This window comes from Pelophylax lessonae, assembly GCF_965119305.1.
Source record: "Pelophylax lessonae genome assembly, chromosome: 1".
Classification (NCBI taxonomy): domain Eukaryota; kingdom Metazoa; phylum Chordata; class Amphibia; order Anura; family Ranidae; genus Pelophylax; species Pelophylax lessonae.
In genome coordinates this window covers 451,650,827-451,671,582 of record NC_138768.1, presented here as the reverse complement: position 1 = coordinate 451,671,582, position 20,756 = coordinate 451,650,827, and the positions used below count along the sequence as shown (strand labels likewise).

Sequence of the window (20,756 nt, the reverse complement as noted above, 5' to 3'; positions counted from 1 at the left end):
GTACAGACAAAATAATGAGCGGTCGTGGTTATTGTGCTACTATGTTCCTACATTTATGTTTTAACATATGTATTATCTCTATCAAAATTTTTCATTAATGTTTTTTTTTTTTTTTTTTTTACTCTCCTCCATTTAATTATTATTTTCCTGCTGATTTTTTTTTTTGTTCACTTCTATTTTTTTAATTATTAAAAATTAAAACTTTTTTTTTTTTGCTTTGTTTATTGATATTTTTACACCTTTAGCATATATTTACATGTTTCACATAAAAAAAAATATATATATATATATATATATATATATACTTCATTTGTAAATAACTACTTAATTGGTATTGGCGAGTACTAAAAAAAAAAAAATATCAGTATGTGTACTCGTAAAAAAAAAAAAAAAATTGTGCATCCCTACTAATAACACCAAGGATTGTTGATGCAGGAAATATCCAATTGCCTCCTGGGCATTTTTTCCCAACTGGAACAAATTGGACCAGGCTTTATATTTTTTTTTTCCTTTCTCTGGATCAACTGTGGGTTTAGAATTGTGCAGATGGAATTTTTCTATTTGTTTATTTCTTCCATTACTTGAGTTCTAACAACATGTGACTTTTTTCAACCTGACTAACGATGTAACCATGTAGCTATACTGTATATGTATACATAATCTTTAACTTGAAAATCTTCAAAGTTCCAGAGCAAAGCCATTTAATGTGCATGTTCCCAGTTTTTCTATGCAACACACATAAGTGTGTGCATGCTCTTAAGGTTCACTGGCCATCGCTACCTGTCAATTTCCTGATCAATCTGTGGAAACATATGGTCTTTATCTGCATGAATACTGCTGATTATGTGAAAAAGTGAATGCACTTACTCACAAATTGAAAGCCACACTAACCAGTAAAGTCGACATCCAAATCAATTATGTAAAAGAGGCATTTTGAAGGTATTATATTTGTTTATCACATCATACTTCAATTATGTATAATTATTTTATTATTTTATGTATTGCATTAATCCTGGAAACATTTCTGTTTTTATGCAAAACGTTTTTATATAAAACTATGCAATTGCTTTACCAAAAGTACTATGTTATCATTGTTTTAGAAAAGTTTTAAGGTTTTATTTGCAGTAAGTCACAGCTGAGCAGAGGCTTATGACAATTTTCAATAGAATGACAAAGATAAAACATTTTCTTTTATTTCTGGAGAAGAGTTGAATCTCTCTGGTTGTATTACTGTCTGTTTCTGCAAATTGTGCTCACTCTTGGTAAAATGGCTTTGCCTCTGTTAGGATGGGGACGCTTGGTAATTACCAATTGTCACATCTTTCCACAGATCCTTAATTGCATTGAACTCGGGGTTTGACTGGACCAATCTAAGACATCAGGTTCTTGGTTTTAAATCGCTTCAGTGTAGCTTTCCCAGCTAGTTTAGGGTCATTGTCCTCCTGGAAGGTGAACCACTATATCATGTACCTTGTAGAGATGTAGTAGATGAGAGGGCACAAGGGACAAGTGGAAGACCACTCAATAATTTTCTTCTTCAGTGCTTCAGTTTATATAGGCCACTGGGTTCTAATACCAGTGGCAAGTGTACACGCTAACACACACATGTGCTTAATTGCTAATGCACACCCAGCATTTACCATATGCACAGAGGTATTGGCAGAGATATGCCCATGAGCATAAGCCCAAATTTGTTTCCTTACTCTGTTGTGATCTGTCCTTCCTTTTGCGCTACCCCCAGTCTAAGGTATCTTGCACACCCAAATAGGTTTTTATTTACAACTGCATTTGTCTCTATCCATATTGCCATTAATCTTGGCCCTGATGGTAGCACTCTGATGATATAATGTTACCACTTCCATGCTTCACTGTGGGGATGGGGGTCCAGGATAATAATATGGATGGCTGAGCGAGTTTGGGGTGGAGGAACTTGAGTGGCCAGCAGAGTCCTGACCCGATAGAAGACCTTTGGAATGTATTAGAGTGGAGACTGCGAGCAGTCCACATCAGTGCCTGACCTCCCAATGTGCTTCTGGAAGAATGGCCAAACATTCCAATAGACACACTCCTAAACCTTGTGGACAGCCTTCCCAGAAGAGCTGAAGCTGTTATAGCTGCAAAGGGTGGGCCAACTCATTATTGAACCCTACGGACTAAGACTGGAATGCCATTAAAGTTCATGTACGTGTAAAGGCAGGCATCCCAATACTTTGGTAATAGTGTATGTGGTCTGAGGATGATAAAGGTGTTTTCTATTTAACATCAAATGTCACAATATTTCTGATACCATACTGGATACAATGATATTTGCATAAATGTTTTTTAAGCACATTAACCATTAGAAAAAAAATATATGAAAAAAAAAAAAGACAGCTGCTAAGGTTTGTGATGGAAAATGCAGTGGCATTTCACATTAAAAGTGTCAAATGGGATAATTATCTGCTTGAAACTTAAATCATACCCACAGATTATTTTCCAGATTCCTGAACCAGTTGTCACTAATGGATGGAACATTTGCAGTCTGTATATGATGTGTAATTACTTATTTACAAATGGCTTTAAAAAAAAAAAAATCCATTTTTATTTCAAATTTACTATTTGTGCACAAGGTGAAAGTAAACAACCTTGTTCAGCCTCCCAATCTTGGCAGTTATGTTTGCACATAAAACGGTGTTTGTCTCCAAGAGAACATATTTTCACAATATAAATATTTCTCTAAGTGTCTAATACTGTGATTTCTAGGCTAATCCATCTGTTCTAATTATGTAATTAATATGTTAATAAAGAAGATCAATTATGAAAGTTCCTTTTCAACATAATTGCTGTAAAGAGGATTTTGCTTAGGGTACAGCAATAACAGAAGAATAGCAGATGTACAAATGGCTTTCTTCACTTAGTAGAAATCACCTGTCTTCGTAAAGTCAACATAAACACTGTCCCCTTTGATTTATAAAGCAGTGCTATTGGCAATGATGATTGACACGTGCAGTAACATCACCAGTTTGCAAAACTTTGGTAATCATAGCAGTTATAGTTAACCTGAAATCAAGTGAAGTTTTGCTATCTTCCAGGGAACATCTAGAAATGTTGTTGGGGCCTAATCTGCTAGTGTCATGGTATGATACTTGATAATGTCATTACTCTGCTTCTCACTGTCTTCCTTACTGGAGAGAAAGCTATACCTGAGGACCTGCAATGTCAGTATCTCTCTGCTTTTGCTTTATGAATTCCGTGGATCTATGTTCCTTCATCTCTTCTTCTGCTTCTTGATCATTACTCCACCAGTCTGAAGATTACTCTTCTGCTCACTGTCCTCCTTTCCTGGAGAGAAAGCTATACCTGAGGACCTGCAATGTTAGTATCTCTCTCCTTTTGCTTTATGAATTCTGTGGATCTATGCTCCTTCACCTCTTCTTCTGCTTCTTGATCATTACTCCACCAGTCTGAAGATTACCAATCATCATGAAGACAGCTTGGACGAGGAAGGAAATCCCTGCTTTTATCAAGGTGGCCTCCTGAACCCAGAGACAAAGTGCAGAACAAGGCATGGTAAGTCAGTCATGGGAAAAAAATGAGCTGCAGGGAGCATGCAGACAATAATGGTAACTAGATGTTTGCCCTCTGCTTGTATTTTTGTGACTCAGTCCATTTTATTGAACATTTATTTTTTATATCCAAGTTACAAGTCATGCAGAAGTCTCCAGTATAGAAGCCCAACCTCTGTTCCAATAAAAGGGGCACAATAACCACTTGCCGACCGCTTACTGTATATTAACGTTGGCAGAATGGCACCTACAGGCAGAATCACATTAATAAATGGCATCTGCCTGGGAGGAGGTAGGGGGCGAGTGCGCGCCGCCGGCAGCGCGCTTTCGTCCACGATCGTCAGTGGGGAAGCTGGTGCGTGTTTAGATTGACGCCTGACACCCTCGATCTCTCCCCACTGAGAGAAAAAGACGGACGGCTGATGTAAACACAGCCGTCCGTCCTTCTGCCTGCAATGATCACAGAGCCCTTGTGATCCTGCTATTTAGGATCGTATGTCTCTGTGATCATTTCAAAAGCCCAACCCCCCCACACTTAGAATCACTCCCCTAGGCTTACATTTAACCCCTTGATCACCAACAGTATTAACCTCTTCCCTGCCAGTGTCATTACTACAGTAACAGTGCATATTTGTAGCACTGATTACTGTAGTAATGTCACTGGTACCCCCAAAAGTGTCAAAAATCTGGGGTCTGATCTGTCCGCCGCAATGTCGCAGTCCCGCAAAAAATCCCAGATCGCCGCCATTACTAGTAAAAAAAAAAAAAAACAATAAAAATTACATAAATCTTTCCCATAGTTAGTAGACGCAATAATTTTTGCGCAAACCAATTATTTGTGATTTTGTGATTTTTTTTTTTACCAAAAATATGAAGCAGAAAACAAATTGGCCTAGAATGTTAAAAACTTTTGATTTTTAACTTTTTTTTTGGGAATGTCCTATAGCAGAATGTGAAAAATATATATTTTTTTTTCAAAATTGTCGCTCTTTATTTGTTTATAGTGCAAAAAATAAAAATAGCACAGGTGATCAAATACCTCCAAAAGAAAGCTCTATTTGTGGGAAAAAAAGGACGTCAATTGTATTTGTATACAGCATCGCACGGCCGCGCAATTGTCCGTTAAATTCACACAGTGCCGAATCACAAAATAGAGCCTGGTCATTAAGGGGGAAAATCTTCTGGTCCAGACGTGGTTAATGTGGTGGTGGAGGGGTACAGCTCTTACTACTACTACCACTACTACTACTAATATAACAACTACTACTACTGCTCCTAAAGTAGAACTAAAGACTTCCCTTTTATTGCTTGAACTGGATGGGCTTGTGCCTTTTTTATCCAGACTAACTATGTAACTTTCAATTTTGAATAAAATAAGGGATGGTTATTACCACTGTTTTTTTTTTTTTTTTGTTTTTTTGCCATCTATGTCCAATTGGGGAGCTTTCCCTTTACTTCCTGTTCTATAACAAAAACAGAATCACTGGATGTCACCAGGGTCACCAGAATTGGTGTTGCCATTGGAAGGTCTCAACTCTATTACTGTTTAAAATTTCAGATTATTTTTTCACTTTTGTTGATACTGGTAAACAGGACAAATAGGGAATGGGATAAAAATCTGACAGATGTTTTGATCCCTCTCCACTCTATCCAAAACGAAAAACAAATGTTAGTTATACTTTAAACTGGAAGTTGATATTGAGTGTTCACTTTCTCTATGATGGTACATAAGAGAAATTGGTGTACGTTCAGACACCTCTAGGTGGCTTCTTTTATGTTCTGCTGTCATTTGGATATTTATCATGCAGGTGCAAGACAGACATTAAAGTGCACTTAGATAATGTCACTCAAGAGGGGTCCACCTTCTGTCTTGCGTTGTGACAATGGCAAGCTATGCCTTAGCATAACATTTATAGGTTTTGACATGATGACATCAGCTTGAAATTTCTTCTTTTGAAAATCAATCATCAGCTCTGTATAATAAAAAAAATACTAGCACACCAACATTGGAATTGTGTTCAAATCAAATATTTTTATTTTACATGTTTTAGTTTTCAGTGACATCGGTATAACTGTGCTTATGACTGCATATAAAATGTAATCATACTGTGCGAAATGGGTATAAGTAACAGTAGTTACCAAAATATGTCATAGCTATGAAAGCATTGTCAGAATCTTCTAAAATTAAAATGCCTTAACATCTGAGCATTCTCCAAGCCTTAAAATGCATTAACATCCCTTCCCAACAATACAAAATTGTGTGCATAATAATGTAGTTCTAATAGGAGTCTGATTTCTATATGTACAGTGCAGCATTACACGCGTCCTGGTTTGTGCTTTGTTTTCATTATAACTTCATTATAATATGTTTGTGATTTAATTTATGGGGGGTCTTCCTTTTTTTAAATGTATTTTTTTTTTAATTGTGCTTCCTCCAGGGCTGGTCTTTGTGCTGCCTGGGTCTAAGAATGAAATTCCCGCCCCCCAAATAAAAAATCACACCCATCAAAGGGCATGAGAAGAAGAGCAGAAGAAAGCGGGCCGGGCACAAGACCAGCCACATCTACTCCTCCGGTTCCACCCAATAGAAATGCAAGCTGCGCCCAAACATCGGCTGCTGGCGGAGCGGTGGGAAAGGGATCTTTGCTCTCTGTCTTCCATGGGTACCCCGCCCCGGGTGTTTAACAGCCGGTATTAGACTGTGCGTGAGCACTTTTGCACCCGGTAACTATGAGTATGTGTGTTGAGGGCAGCCTTTTTATAGGGCAGTGGAGTGGCCCAGGGGGGCAGTTGTCACACACAAAACTGCTGGAAAAAAAATCCTTGGCGTCATTTTGCTGCCCCTCTCAAAGTGATGTCTGGGTCCAATGGACCCAGTGGGACCCATGGTAGGGCTAGTTCTGGCTTCTTTGCATAAATATTCCTGATAATATTTCATATAAAGGTCTGCAACCATTAAGGAACACACCTTGCTGTATGTCAAACGATCCAAGGGCAAAATTCCCCTTATATGGTTACACATCTGTAACCAAAATATATTTATTATAATATGTACAACCACAAAATAATATTCATCCTAAAAATAACTTACAGTCCTCAAAAATGCAACAAGTGTATATGTATACTCTGCAAGTGGATACAGTGCCTTGCGAAGGTATTCGGCCCCCTTGAACTTTGCGACCTTTTGCCACATTTCAGGCTTCAAACATAAAGATATAAAACTGTATTTTTTTGTGAAGAATGAACAACAAGTGGGACACAATCATTAAGTGGAACGAAATTTATTGGATATTTCAAACTTTGTTAACAAATAAAAAACTGAAAAATTGGGCATGCAAAATTATTCAGCCCCTTTACTTTCAGTGCAGCAAACTCTCTCCAGAAGTTCAGTGAGGATGTCTGAATGATCCAATGTTGACCTAAATGACTAATGATGATAAATAGAATCCACCTGTGTGTAATCAAGTCTCCGTATAAATGCACCTGCACTGTGATAGTCTCAGATATCCGTTTAAAGTGCAGAGAGCATCATGAAAAACAAGGAACACACCAGGCAGGTCCAAGATACTGTTGTGGAGAAGTTTAAAGCCGGATTTGGATACAAAAAGATTTCCCAAGCTTTAAACATCCCAAAGAAGCACTGTGCAAGCGATAATATTGAAATGGAAGGAGTATCAGACCACTGCAAATCTACGAAGACCTGGCCGTCCCTCTAAACTTTCAGCTCATACAAGGAGAAGACTGATCAGAGATGCAGCCAAGAGGCCCATGTGATCACTCTGGATGAACTGCAGAGATCTACAGCTGAGGTGGGAGACTCTGTCCATAGGACAACAATCAGTCGTATACTGCACAAATCTGGCCTTTATGGAAGAGTGGCAAGAAGAAATCCATTTCCTAAAGATATCCATAAAAAGTGTTGTTTAAAGTTTGCCACAAGCCACCTGGGAGACACACCAAACATGTGGAAGAAGGTACTCTGGTCAGATGAAACCAAAATCAAACTTTTTGGCAACAATGCAAAACGTTATGTTTGGCGTAAAAGCAACACAGCTCATCATCCTAAACACACCATCCCCACTGTCAAACATGGTTGTGCAGCATCAAGGTTTGGGCCTGCTTCTTTTCAGCAGGGACAGGGAAGATGGTTAAAATCGATGGGAAGATGGATGGAGCCAAATACAGGACCATTCTGGAAGAAAACCTGATGGAGTCTGCAAAAGACCCGAGACTGGGACGGAGATTTGTCTTCCAACAAGACAATGGTCCAAAACATAAAGCAAAATCTACAATGGAATGGTTCACAAATAAACATATCCAGGTGTTAGAATGGCCAAGTCAAAGTCCAGACCTGAATCCAATTGAGAATCTGTGGAAAGAACTGAAAACTGCTGTTCACAAACACTCTCCATCCAACCTCACTGAGCTCGAGCTGTTTTGCAAGGAGGAATGGGCAAAAATTTCAGTCTCTCGATGTGCAAAACTGATAGAGACATACCCCAAGCGACTTACAGCTGTAATCGCAGCAAAAGGTGGCACTACAAAGTATTAACTTAAGGGGGCTGAATAATTTTGCATGCCCAATTTTTCAGTTTTTTATTTGTTAAAAAAGTTTGAAATAAATTCGTTCCACTTCATGATTGCGTCCCACTTGTTGTTGATTCTTCACAAAAAATTACAGTTTTATATCTTTATGTTTGAAGCCTGAAATGTGGCAAAAGGTCGAAAAGTTCAAGGGGGCCGAATACTTTCGCAAGGCACTGTAAGTATAAAAGTGGATATTTTTGCGCTAGTGTAATTAATTAAGTGAAAAATTAGTATTATAGGGTGAGCTGCTGCACAAAGGAATCATAGAAAAAAATCCCAAGTGAATATTGAACGGAAATGTGCTGCGCTAAAATATAGTGAATACTGAAATCACCAAAAAAAATATATATATATACAAGAAATATATAATACAAAAAATTATATACCACTCAATGTGTGTGTGAGGAAAAGGTAACAAGAAATTAATCGATTGTTCCTTAAAAATGTGAATATCACCAATGTAAATCAATAATTAAATAAACATAAATCATCAAGTGCAAATTATAATGAAGTGAAAAGATAAGGATATTAATTAAATTCAATCCCAATAAAGTCCATACAAAAATTAGAAGAAAATCCAAGAAGGTGGGCCACAGGGTCCCAAAAAGTGCATCCACACAATTCCTTGTGAAAATATAATAGACACCGATGTGCAAATCACCCAGGGAAAACAGATGGCTGCTTACCAGAACGGGTAGGTCTCTCAAATTAATGAGTAGACCACAGAAAGCATGAGTGTAATGCCAAGGATGGCCACAGGATGTCTCCTTTAAACTCTCAATGGCGATGTCCACATAGTAGGAAATAAATTAGGACAGGGACATAGTGTAAACCCGACCGGTTTCGCTATAGGTTAGCGTCATCAGGGGTGTGATCATCGGACGTGACTCCACGCCTATATACCCCGTATTCATAAGGTGGGCGGGGCCGCACATGTCGTCTAAAGTATCTGTAAGGGAGGGCGGAAGTGAGCACTCTGAATGGCATCTTATAAGGGCGGAACAAACGTCACATAAAAAGGGCGGAAGTAAAACACTCAGCGTAGTATGAGTGAGGGCGGAAATGATGTCAAAGATAATACGAGAAGGAAGAACTTATTAGCGTCTCCAGGGCTATTTTATCCACTGCAACTTGTTTATTATATTGGAAGATATCAAAGAATTACCAATTGATATTTATATGTTTATGGGGTGACATAAATAATAATGTGACTAAATTAATAATATATACAAAATAGTGAAAAATGTGTATAAAATAATGCACAGCGCCATCTAGTGGATAAAAATAAAATTATATAAATAAGTGAATATTATAAAGAAAAAGCAATCTGAAAAGAAAACAAACGAGGTGCTTAATCCCGATCCCATATAGATACAAATGGTATCAAAAATATAAATTGGAAATTATAGCCTGGAGATGTTCGTTCCTTACATCAATCATATTCCGTCATATCACCATATATTAATATCACATAAAATCATTTTAAAATTACATAAAAAGGAAATTTTTAAAACAGATAAAAACAATGTAAAGTCATATTAGCTATTATTAATGAAACTGTTTACGTCCCATTTGACATTTAAGCCGAACGGCACGTAAGACTTGAGACAATATATCCATCGTGTTTCGGCCCTTGAGATTTCTCTCTTGGCATTGGAGCCTCTCCAATGAGGGGTATATTTTTCTATTGCTGTGAAAAAAGTGTGTTTAGGGTTTTTATGATGACATAGGCTAAAATGTTTGGACAACGTGTCCAAACATTTTAGCCTATGTCATCATAAAAACCCTAAACACACTTTTTTCACAGCAATAGAAAAATATACCCCTCATTGGAGAGGCTCCAATGCCAAGAGAGAAATCTCAAGGGCCGAAACACGATGGATATATTGTCTCAAGTCTTACGTGCCGTTCGGCTTAAATGTCGAATGGGACGTAAACAGTTTCATTAATAATAGCTAATATGACTTTACATTGTTTTTATCTGTTTTAAAAATTTCCTTTTTATGTAATTTTAAAATGATTTTATGTGATATTAATATATGGTGATATGACGGAATATGATTGATGTAAGGAACGAACATCTCCAGGCTATAATTTCCAATTTATATTTTTGATACCATTTGTATCTATATGGGATCGGGATTAAGCACCTCGTTTGTTTTCTTTTCAGATTGCTTTTTCTTTATAATATTCACTTATTTATATAATTTTATTTTTATCCACTAGATGGCGCTGTGCATTATTTTATACACATTTTTCACTATTTTGTATATACTATTAATTTAGTCACATTATTATTTATGTCACCCCATAAACATATAAATATCAATTGGTAATTCGTTTGATATCTTCCAATATAATAAACAAGTCGCAGTGGATAAAATAGCCCTGGAGACGCTAATAAGTTCTTCCTTCTCGTATTATCTTTGACATCATTTCCGCCCTCACTCATACTACGCTGAGTGTTTTACTTCCGCCCTTTTTATGTGACGTTTGTTCCGCCCTTATAAGATGCCATTCAGAGTGCTCACTTCCGCCCTCCCTTACAGATACTTTAGACGACATGTGCGGCCCCGCCCACCTTAAGAATACGGGGTATATAGGCGTGGAGTCACGTCCGATGATCACACCCCTGATGACGCTAACCTATAGCGAAACCGGTCGGGTGATCTAGACGTGACGAGACCACGCCCCCAACAAGCCGGCTCCTTAGACACTAACAGCGAGGGAGATGTTCGTTCGTTTCCAACGTACCTGAAACTTTTAGATGCCTTGAATTCACATCGCAAATGTGAGTGTTTTTATCTGCCTTTTATCATTAATAAATGCCTTATATACGGAGTTACACTATGTCCCTGTCCTAATTTATTTCCTACTATGTGGACATCGCCATTGAGAGTTTAAAGGAGACATCCTGTGGCCATCCTTGGCATTACACTCATGCTTTCTGTGGTCTACTCATTAATTTGAGAGACCTACCCGTTCTGGTAAGCAGCCATCTGTTTTCCCTGGGTGATTTGCACATCGGTGTCTATTATATTTTCACAAGGAATTGTGTGGATGCACTTTTTGGGACCCTGTGGCACACCTTCTTGGATTTTCTTCTAATTTTTGTATGGACTTTATTGGGATTGAATTTAATTAATATCCTTATCTTTTCACTTCATTATAATTTGCACTTGATGATTTATGTTTATTTAATTATTGATTTACATTGGTGATATTCACATTTTTAAGGAACAACCGATTAATTTCTTGTTACTTTTTCCTTACACACACATTGAGTGGTATATAATTTTTTGTATTATATATTTCTTGTATATATATCTTTTTTTTGGTGATTTCAGTATTCACTATATTTTAGCGCAGCACATTTCCGTTCAATAAGGCACTGTAAGTGCTTGTGATGTACTAATGTACTATATATATTATAGTAAATATATTCATTTGGATTTACCATGTTTTCGACACACCTTCTCTAATAGACTAAATTAAAGCACCATTTTAGCACTCTGATAGTGCTTGTTACATCCCTTTTTCATGTATTCAGACATTGCAGCTGGTGCTCTTGATGAACAGTAAGTATAGAACAAGCCACATTTTTCTCCTAGCAATTTCTTTGTAACCATATCCGGCACAAGTTAATTGACGTTTCCACAATTTTTAATGCAAACTCTGTGGGTAGAAATGTCCATAGACAAAGCACTGAGGTCAGAAGAATAATAGATATAAAGCAAATACATATACACTATATGTGCAGTTATGGTAATCATTTTGTATACATAGATAAAAACAATATAAGCAGAAGTGAAACCTATCAAAAATGAACCTATATTGATATTTTTATTCATATAAAACTGATAATGTTTTCATATCTATTTAAAAAATAAATGTAAGAAATGGGATTGATTGCCTTTAAAAGCAAATGAATGGCATTAGCACTGCACATCTGCATTAAAATGTTTGATAAATGACCCTACTGATATCTCTATTCTTTTACATAAAGGATTGAATGAGTTTATGTAGAGAACAGTAAAAGGATTCTGAGTCAGCACCAAGGACAGCTCACATCATAATCTATTGCATTGCAGCATATCAGCCTGACCTCTGTCCCTTTGTGTATAGCATGTGTGTGTCATCTCTTCCCCAGGATCATTCATTTCTTTCTAATTACCTGTGATCGTTTTCGTTTATCTGTGGGTCTCCACTTCCTTTCAGTTTTTTTCTTGTACAGCTTCCCATTAATCTCTTACTGTCTACAGTCATTGCCAAATATGATGATCATTTATAATCTGTTTAAAAAAATGCTTTCTTTCAATGTACATGTTGATAAAAGTTAGCACATATGGATTTTCACATAGCATCCAGTATATTCATTTATGCCATGCCAAATCATCATGCAGCTTACACGTGGTTAGACATCCATTTGTTGATTCCTTCTTTAATTTTGTCATTCTCTGTACTCTGTTCCTTTTCCCCTTTGCCTCTAAAACAGTAGACCCCAAATAATTTGTACTTTTTACTAGGAAATCCCAAGTTCCTCACACCAGGCTCTGTACCTCCACACCTTGTCCGTGGGTTCACGATAGGGTAGCGGACACTGCCATCCCCAAGCCATCCAGCTTCACACCTGTCCATAAGCTGCAGCTTCCAGGCAGCATAGAGCTGGCCTACTTTGGCTACAGAGTCACCATTTTTTTCACAGGCCTTTGAGGCCTCTGGGAAACTCATCTTGTGATATGTCTTCAGAAAGTAAACCTTACCTAGGGAGAGAGATCTGTAATTAATCATTTTAAATTTTAGCATAACATATCTGAATTTCTTACAACTTTGTACATAGGGATAATAATGGAAACATGCTGTATGAAAAAATAATAACTCCATTTAATTAAAAGTGTCCCTATAGAGCCCCTCATATCCTAAGAAAAGGCTATACATAGATCCTCTACTGCCCACTGGAGTTCTTACATTTGGCAATGAAATGGCAGGGAAGGCTTATAACTGACCTAGAGAGAAGTCAAGGTCCTATGTAGAGACGTAGAAATGAACCTAGAAACAAAGGGGTTCACAGGGTCACAGGGATCAATCTGAAGACTAACACAGGTACTTGCACTCACCTAAAGGTGTCTACTGTCTACTGTTCACTTAGAAATTTTTAAGGCCACGTCAGGCTCATTTAATAGGTGTCTTTTTCATCTGTAAAAATGTGGAAATTTAATGTGTAAAGTTATCCTTAGCCTTACTCTGGTTTTTTTTTGCCTTACTCTGGCTAGATGCCAATTAAGCCCCGTGCCATTAACTACCATACTTACAGTTTTTCAATTGTATAGTGGTGCTTTTATACAATTTTATATTGTTTTATTTTGGAAAACGTTTATAAGAATAAACACACAAGGATTTTACACTATGAGAGGTCTCCTCTCCATTCATTTTCTGCCTACATAAAAACGTTCTGGATCTCTGGGACTGTGCCAGAAGGAAATCTGGACGGGTTGGAAGTCTCCAGGGAACATCTCAGCGGGATAGGTTCCTCAAAAACCACCTACAAGGGCAGTTGACTTTCCTCACTATACAGTGAGGGCATCACCAACATCTTGAGAATGCGGAGTGACTATATTACCTCACCTGGTGGACACGCATGGAATATCCTGGGAACAAAGCATGAAGCACTTCATGTTGCACTATGGTACTTTATTTGTCACTTTTATAGTATTATGTTGGAATTGGTTTAAGAGAGGTATCTATAATATACAGTGTACACTATAGTATTTTCAGTACAATTCATCATTTAAGGTTAAGCAAGCGCAGTGTGAATATTTACTTATATTGGCTTGTCCCAGACACTGCCACTTGTGCAGCAGCTGATGGTATTTTATACATATTGTATATAATATACTTGATTTACAGTACTATGCAGAAGTTTAGGCATGTGTGAAGAAATGCTGTAAACTAATAATGCCTTCAAAATACATGTTTTATTTGTTTATTTTTATGAATTTACAAAATGCAAAGTGAGCGAACAGAAGAAAAATCAAATCAATATTTGGTGTGACTACCCTTTTGCCTCAAACCAGCATCAATTCATACATTTGCACACTTTGTACACTTGCTCAGACTCAGGGATTTTGTAGGATTAGAGTCAAGTAAATGATTAACCAGTTTTACCAATCAAGTGCTAATCATCATCAATTTCATATGTAGATTAAAACAGACATTAACTGTAACAAAAACAGCTTTAGGAAGCTTACAACTGGGTGAGGAACAGCCAAACTTTGCTACTAAGGTGGGGTTGTGGAAGACAGTTTCATGTCATAAGTCATACATCATGGCAAGACTGAGCAGAGCAACAAGACATAAGGTAGTTATACTGCATCAACAAGGTCTCTCCCAGGCAAAGATTTCAAAGCAGACAGCAGTGGCATCACTAGAGGAGGGGGCCAGAGGGGGCCAGAGGGGGCCACGGCCCCCACAAAATTACAGTGTGCCCCCCCATGTGCCCCCCCCCAAATAAAATTATGCTATTTTTAATCGATCCCGCAGCCGCCGCCGCGCCGCGGTGAAAGTAATGTTCCCTCGCGGCACGGCAAATGCAATCAGGGACAGCCAGGCCAGTGACAGGAGGGCGTTCCTGACTCTTGAGTGATGGAGGAGGCGTGCCAAGCCAGTGACAAACATCGGGCGGGGTGACGTTCAAGAGTTGCAGGCGCCTGCGCTTGCGGGAGCCAGTAAGGGCGGGATAGCAGAGGAGGACACACATACAAGATTGAGGAGCGGCAAGCCAGCAACAGCAACAGTCCCAGGCTGGGGTGCCATCCATCCAGACTCAGGTCAGTGGCGGCTGGTGCGTTGGGAGCGCAGGGAAGCCGCCCCCCCCCTATCCATGCATCCGGCCCCCTAATCTACATGCGGGGCACTGGACGCATGGAGTTGAATGGGGTTTTTTTTTAATCACCTGATTAGAGCCAGGGGCTCTAATAGGCTTCAGAAAAGGGTGGACCCGGGGCGCAGAGCAATTCACTATTATCACACGGATCCCCCTCCTGGCCAATCAATTGGCCGAAAGGCGAACGCATGCCATTGGCCGAGGAGGACTCGAGGAGATGCCAGGGGACTGAGGAGAAGCCGCCGCTGCAGGTAAGTCTCTCTGCATTGAAGGGGGCACGCTGGTCACTCTGCATTGAAAGGGGGCACGATGATCTCTCTGCATTGAAGGGGGGCATGGCACGCTGGTCATTCTGCATTGAAAGGGGCACGCCTGGTCATTCTGCATTGAAAGGGGGCACGCTGGTCATTCTGCATTGAAAGGGGGTACGCTGGTCATTCTGCATTGAAAGGGGGCACGCTGGTCATTCTGCATTGAAAGGGGCACGCTGCTCAATCTGCATTGAAAGGGGGCACACTGGTAATTCTGCATTGAAAGAGGGCACGCTGGTCATTCTGCATTGAAAGGGGGCACGCTGGTCATTCTGCATTGAAAGGGGGCACGCTGGTCATTCTGCATTGAAAGGGGGCACACTGGTCATTCTGCATTGAAAGGGGGGCACGCTGGTCATTCTGCATTGAAAAGGGCACGGCACGCTGGTCATTCTGCATTGAAAGGGGGCACGCTGGTCATTCTGCATTGAAAGGGGGCACGCTGGTCACTCTGCATTGAAAGGGGGCATGCTGGTCATTCTGCATTTAAAGGGGGCACGCTGGTCATTCTGCATTGAAAGGGGGCACGCTGGTCACTCTGCATTGAAAGGGGGCATCAAACACATAAACATGAAATATTCCAGACAAATTCTTAGGAATATTTCATGTTCATGCCTTTGATTCCCATTGTTTCTTCTTGATAGTGGGCACCAAACGCATAAATATGAAATATTACTGACAATGGGCATCAGTCAGGAATATTTCATGTTTCTGCATTTCATGTCATGAATATTTAACTTTTATGCGTTTAATGCTCATTTTCAGCAATATTAAATGTTTACGCATTTAGTACCCATTGTTGGGAATATTTCATGTTTATGCACTTGATACCTACTATTAGGAATATTTCATGTTTATGCGTCTGATGCCCATTGTGTGGAATATTTAATGTTTACATGTTTTGATGCCCATTGTTAGTAATAGTTCATGTTTATGCGTTTTTGATGCCCATATTTTCAGGAGTATTAAATGTTTATGCGTCTGATGCCCATTGTTTAGGAATATTTCAAGTTTATACGTTTGATGCCCATTGTTTCTTGACAGTGGTCATCGAATGCATAAACATGAAATATACCTGACAGTGGGCATCAAATGCATAAATACAAAATATTCCTGGCAATGGCCATCAGTCATGAATAATTCATGTTTATGCATTTGACCGTTTTCAGGAATATTTAATGTTTATGCGTTTTGATTCCCGTTGTCAGGAATATTTTTCATGTTTATGTGTTTCGATGCCCATTGTTAGGAATAGTTCATGTTTATGCATTTGATGCCTATTGTTAGGAAATATACTGTAAAGTGTATGCTTTTATTGCTCTTGCTCATTGGCAAGTTATACCAAGGTAATGCAACTGCTGCTCATTGGCATGAGTATTTGTGTGTATGTGATGTTTGTGTGAATGTAACACACACACAATTTGTCCTATTATATTTAGAGTATTTTACCATAGTGTTTTGTGGTAATTATTCTTATTTATCATTCAATAGTCGTGGACCTCGTGTTTATGCGATTGTTTTTTTATGGTGACATTTTGATAATGTACATTTATTAAGGTGTGCGATAATGCGGTTCTAATTTAGTTAGTTTCATTGATTGCTGGTTGGTAGTGCAACTACATTTTATCAATAACATACGTCGATGATCAGTCCAGGGATCTGTAGTTGTTTTTGGTTTTATTGTATATTGCACAAATAAAACAAAGGTGAATTTGTAACGAGACTTCTGGAGTGCATTCTATTATTGAAATATGTGTGTGTATGTATGTATATGTATATATGTGTGTGTGTGTGTGTGTGTGTGTGTGTGTGTGTGTGTGTGTGTGTGTGTGTGTGTGTGTGTGTGTGTGTGTGTGTGTGTGTAAAATCGCATTTTATAGTTGGCCCCCCTACTTTTATCACTGTCCCCCCATGTGCCCCCCCCCCCCTAAAAATGAAAGCTGGAGACGCCAATGGCAGACAGGGGTTTCAAGATGGGCTGTTCAAGCTGTTTTGAATAAGCACAAAGAAATGGGCAACATTGAAGACTGTAGATGTAGTGGTCAGCCAAGGAAACTAAATGCAGCAGATGAAAGACACATCACACTCATTTCCCACCAACATCTGTGCCATTAGCACAGAACTGCCGAAAACCAGTGGGACCCAGGTATACCCATCTACTGTCCAGAAGTGGGCTTCATGGAAGAATTGTGGCCATAAAGCCATACCTCTGACGTGGAAACAAGGCTGATTGACTTAGCTATGCATGAAACCATAGGAAAAATGTTAGCAGGTGCTCTGGACTGATGGGTCAAAATTTGAATGTAGCAGGAGGCAGTTTGTTCACCAAAGTGCTGAAGAGCAGTACAATAATGAGTGTCTGTAGGCAACAGTGAAGCATGGTGGAGGTTCCTTGCAAGTTTGTAGCTGCATTTCTACAAATGCAGTTGGAGATTTGGTCAGGATCAGTGCTGAGAAATACATGCAGATATTTATCCATCATGCCATACCATCAGTAAGGTGTGTGATCGGCCCCAAATTTATTCTGCAGCAGGGCAATGAACCCACACATACAGCCAGTGTCATTAAGAACTATCTTCAGCGTAAAGAAGAACAAGGAGCCCCTGAAGTGATATTTTGGCCCCCACAGAGCCCTGATCTCAACATCATCCAGTCTGTCTGGGATTACACGAAGACACAGAAGTATTTGAGGCAGCCTACATCCACAGAAGATCTGTGGTTAGTTCTGCAAGATGTTTGGAACAACCTACCTGCCAAGTTCCTTTAAAAACTGTGTGCAAGTGTACCTAGAAAAACTGAAGCTGTTTTGAAGGCAAAGGCATATTGATTTGGATGTCTCTTCTGTTCATTTACTTTCCATTTTGATAAATGATAAAAATAAACTATTAACACTTGCATTTCTGAAAGCATTCTTGATTTATATAATTTTTTTTACACCTGACTAAAACGTTTGCATAGTAGTGTTTGTATATATATATATATATATATATATATATATTCCGGCCATGGTGGTCCGGAAACCGCAGACAAATTAGTAGACCTGGTCAAAAGGTACCTAACAACAGAGAATTTGACCTCTTTCCCCAGAAACGCACAGACTTTTCAACCCAAGACCAGACCCTCCCCACCTATAGGTAAGACTGCATCAAGGGATGGGGGTGGAGAGAGGGACCAAAGAGCAACTAGAGGTATTATCGGGACTACTGCTAATGTTTGGCGAGAGCGGCCTGGAAGAGCCATCCCACAGGAGAGGACCAGAAGGTTGATTATTTGTTACCGTTGCCGGGAAGATGGACATGTAGCAGCGGTTTGCCCAGCAGGTGATGAACCCATGCAGTGTGACTTTCTGACAGAAAAGGGGAATGAGAAACCTTTATATAGAATGTGCTTAGATGGTAAAGATGTTGTGGTATTGTTGGATTCAGGCAGCCTGGTCACCTTAGTGAAAAGTGATCTAGTGGTGGGAAAAACCTTACATCCTAGGAAAATGGCTGTAGTTTGTGTACATGGGGACACTCGTGAATATCCGGTGACTACAGTTTCCTTTGAAACCTCCCTCGGTCACCAAGTGGGTTTAGTTCCCAAACTGCCACATGACGCCATTATGGGAAGGGATTTCCCAAAGTTCTGGGAACTCTGGGATTGCCCAGATTCCCCAGTAGGTGGTTCTTCTGAGCCTGAAACATCTACTGCAGAATCCTCTAACTGTGAGGATTCTCCTGAGTTTCCGTTCTCAGTCTTAGCAGGGGAAACACCAGTCCCTAGGGAGGAACCTGCTACCTCAGAAGAGGAACAGCGGCCGATAGGGTTTGATGACCTCGAGGTGCACCGAGAAAATTTTATCACTGAGCAATTGAGGGACCCCACATTGCGAAGAGCCCGCGAGAATGTAGTGAAGATAGATGGGGAGTTAGTTAACCCTGACGAGAGGATTGCCCTCCCTTACTTCATTATTGAAAGGGACCTGTTATATCGAGTGTCACAGAGGATAGAGGACACCCTTGAGCAACTGATAGTGCCTAAACCGTACCGCAAGATGGTTTTGGAACTGGCCCATGGGCACATTCTTGGGGGACATTTGGGAGCAGAAAAAATCCGGGAGAGAATCACCCAGAGGTTTTATTGGCCTGGGATCACTAAGGAAGTGGAATTGTACTGCTCTTCCTGTCCAGTGTGTCAAATTACTGCACCCACGCCACATTTCCGCAGTCCGTTGGTACCCCTGCCCATTGTCGAGGTCCCTTTTGAGAGGATCGCCAAGAACTTGGTTGGCCCCTTACTGAAGTCCACTAGAGGGCACCAGCACATCTTGGTAATAATGGACTATGCCACCCGTTACCCAGAAGCGATTCCTCTCCGCAATACCTCTGCTAAAACCATTGCCAAGGAGTTATTTCAGGTTTTCAGCCGTGTGGGTCTTCCGAAGGAAGTCCTAACTGACCAGGGCACCCCGTTTATGTCTAGGGTGACCAGAGAACTGTGTAAACTCCTGAAAGTGACCCAATTACGTACAACAGTATATCACCCTCAAACAGACAGGTTAGAGGAGAGGTTTAATAAAACTTTAAAACAAATGTTGAGGAAGGTGGTGGATAAAGACGGAAAGAATTGGGATTATCTGCTCCCTTATCTGATGTTTGCCATAAGAGAGGTTCCCCAATCATCCACAGGGTTCTCTCCATTTGAGCTACTATATGGGAGGCACCCCCGGGGCCTACTGGACATTGCCAGGGAAACATGGGAGAGTGAGAGTTCCCCTCATCAAAGTGTGATTGAACATGTGGCACAAATGCAAGATAGAATTGCCCAAGTGATGCCGATTGTGAAGGTACATTTAGCCCAAGCCCAGTTGGCTCAACAAAGGATTTACAATCGTGGGGCCCAGGTCCATTCTTTTGCACCTGGTGATAGGGTGTTGGTGCTGGTCCCCACGGTCGAAAGTAAATTCCTAGCCAAATGGCAGGGTCCCTATGAAGTGTTGGAGAGAATGGGGGTGGTGAATTATAAAATTAGCCAACCGGGAAGACAAAAACCTGAGCAGCTCTATCACGTGAACTTGTTAAAACCATGGAAGGATAGAGAGTCCTTTGTCGCTGAGACTACCCGATTTTCTGCTCCATTTAACCTGGCTGTCCCTGAAGTTGGGATAGCGGAGACTCTGTCCAAAACTCAGCAACAGGAGGTTTATAGAATTTGTGCTCCGTAATAGGGAGAAGTTTTCAGACCTGCCAGGTTGGGTCTCCGGAGTTAAACATGACATTATCACCACACCAGGGGATAAGGTCAAGTTAAAGCCTTATAGAATTCCAGAAGCCCGGCGAGAGGCAATTCACCAGGAAGTAAAAAAAATGCTTGAGTTGGGGGTGATAGAAGAGTAAAATAGTGATTGGTCCAGTCCCATTGTCTTAGTGCCCAAACCAGATGGAAGTT

The 20,756-nt window shown here is 39.9% G+C and overlaps 1 protein-coding gene across 1 annotated transcript in view; it reads right to left on the bottom strand.

Annotated features, from left to right (window-relative positions):
• Positions 1-11,585: 11,585 nt before the first annotated feature.
• The window catches only part of HAPLN4 (hyaluronan and proteoglycan link protein 4), a 28,317-nt gene continuing 19,146 nt past the window's right edge, over positions 11,586-20,756 (bottom strand). Inside the window, exon 5 of the mRNA XM_082268175.1 lies at positions 11,586-12,895. Coding sequence (XP_082124301.1) covers positions 12,537-12,895 — 359 coding nt within the window. The 3' untranslated portion in view covers positions 11,586-12,536. The remainder of the gene's footprint in view (positions 12,896-20,756) is intronic.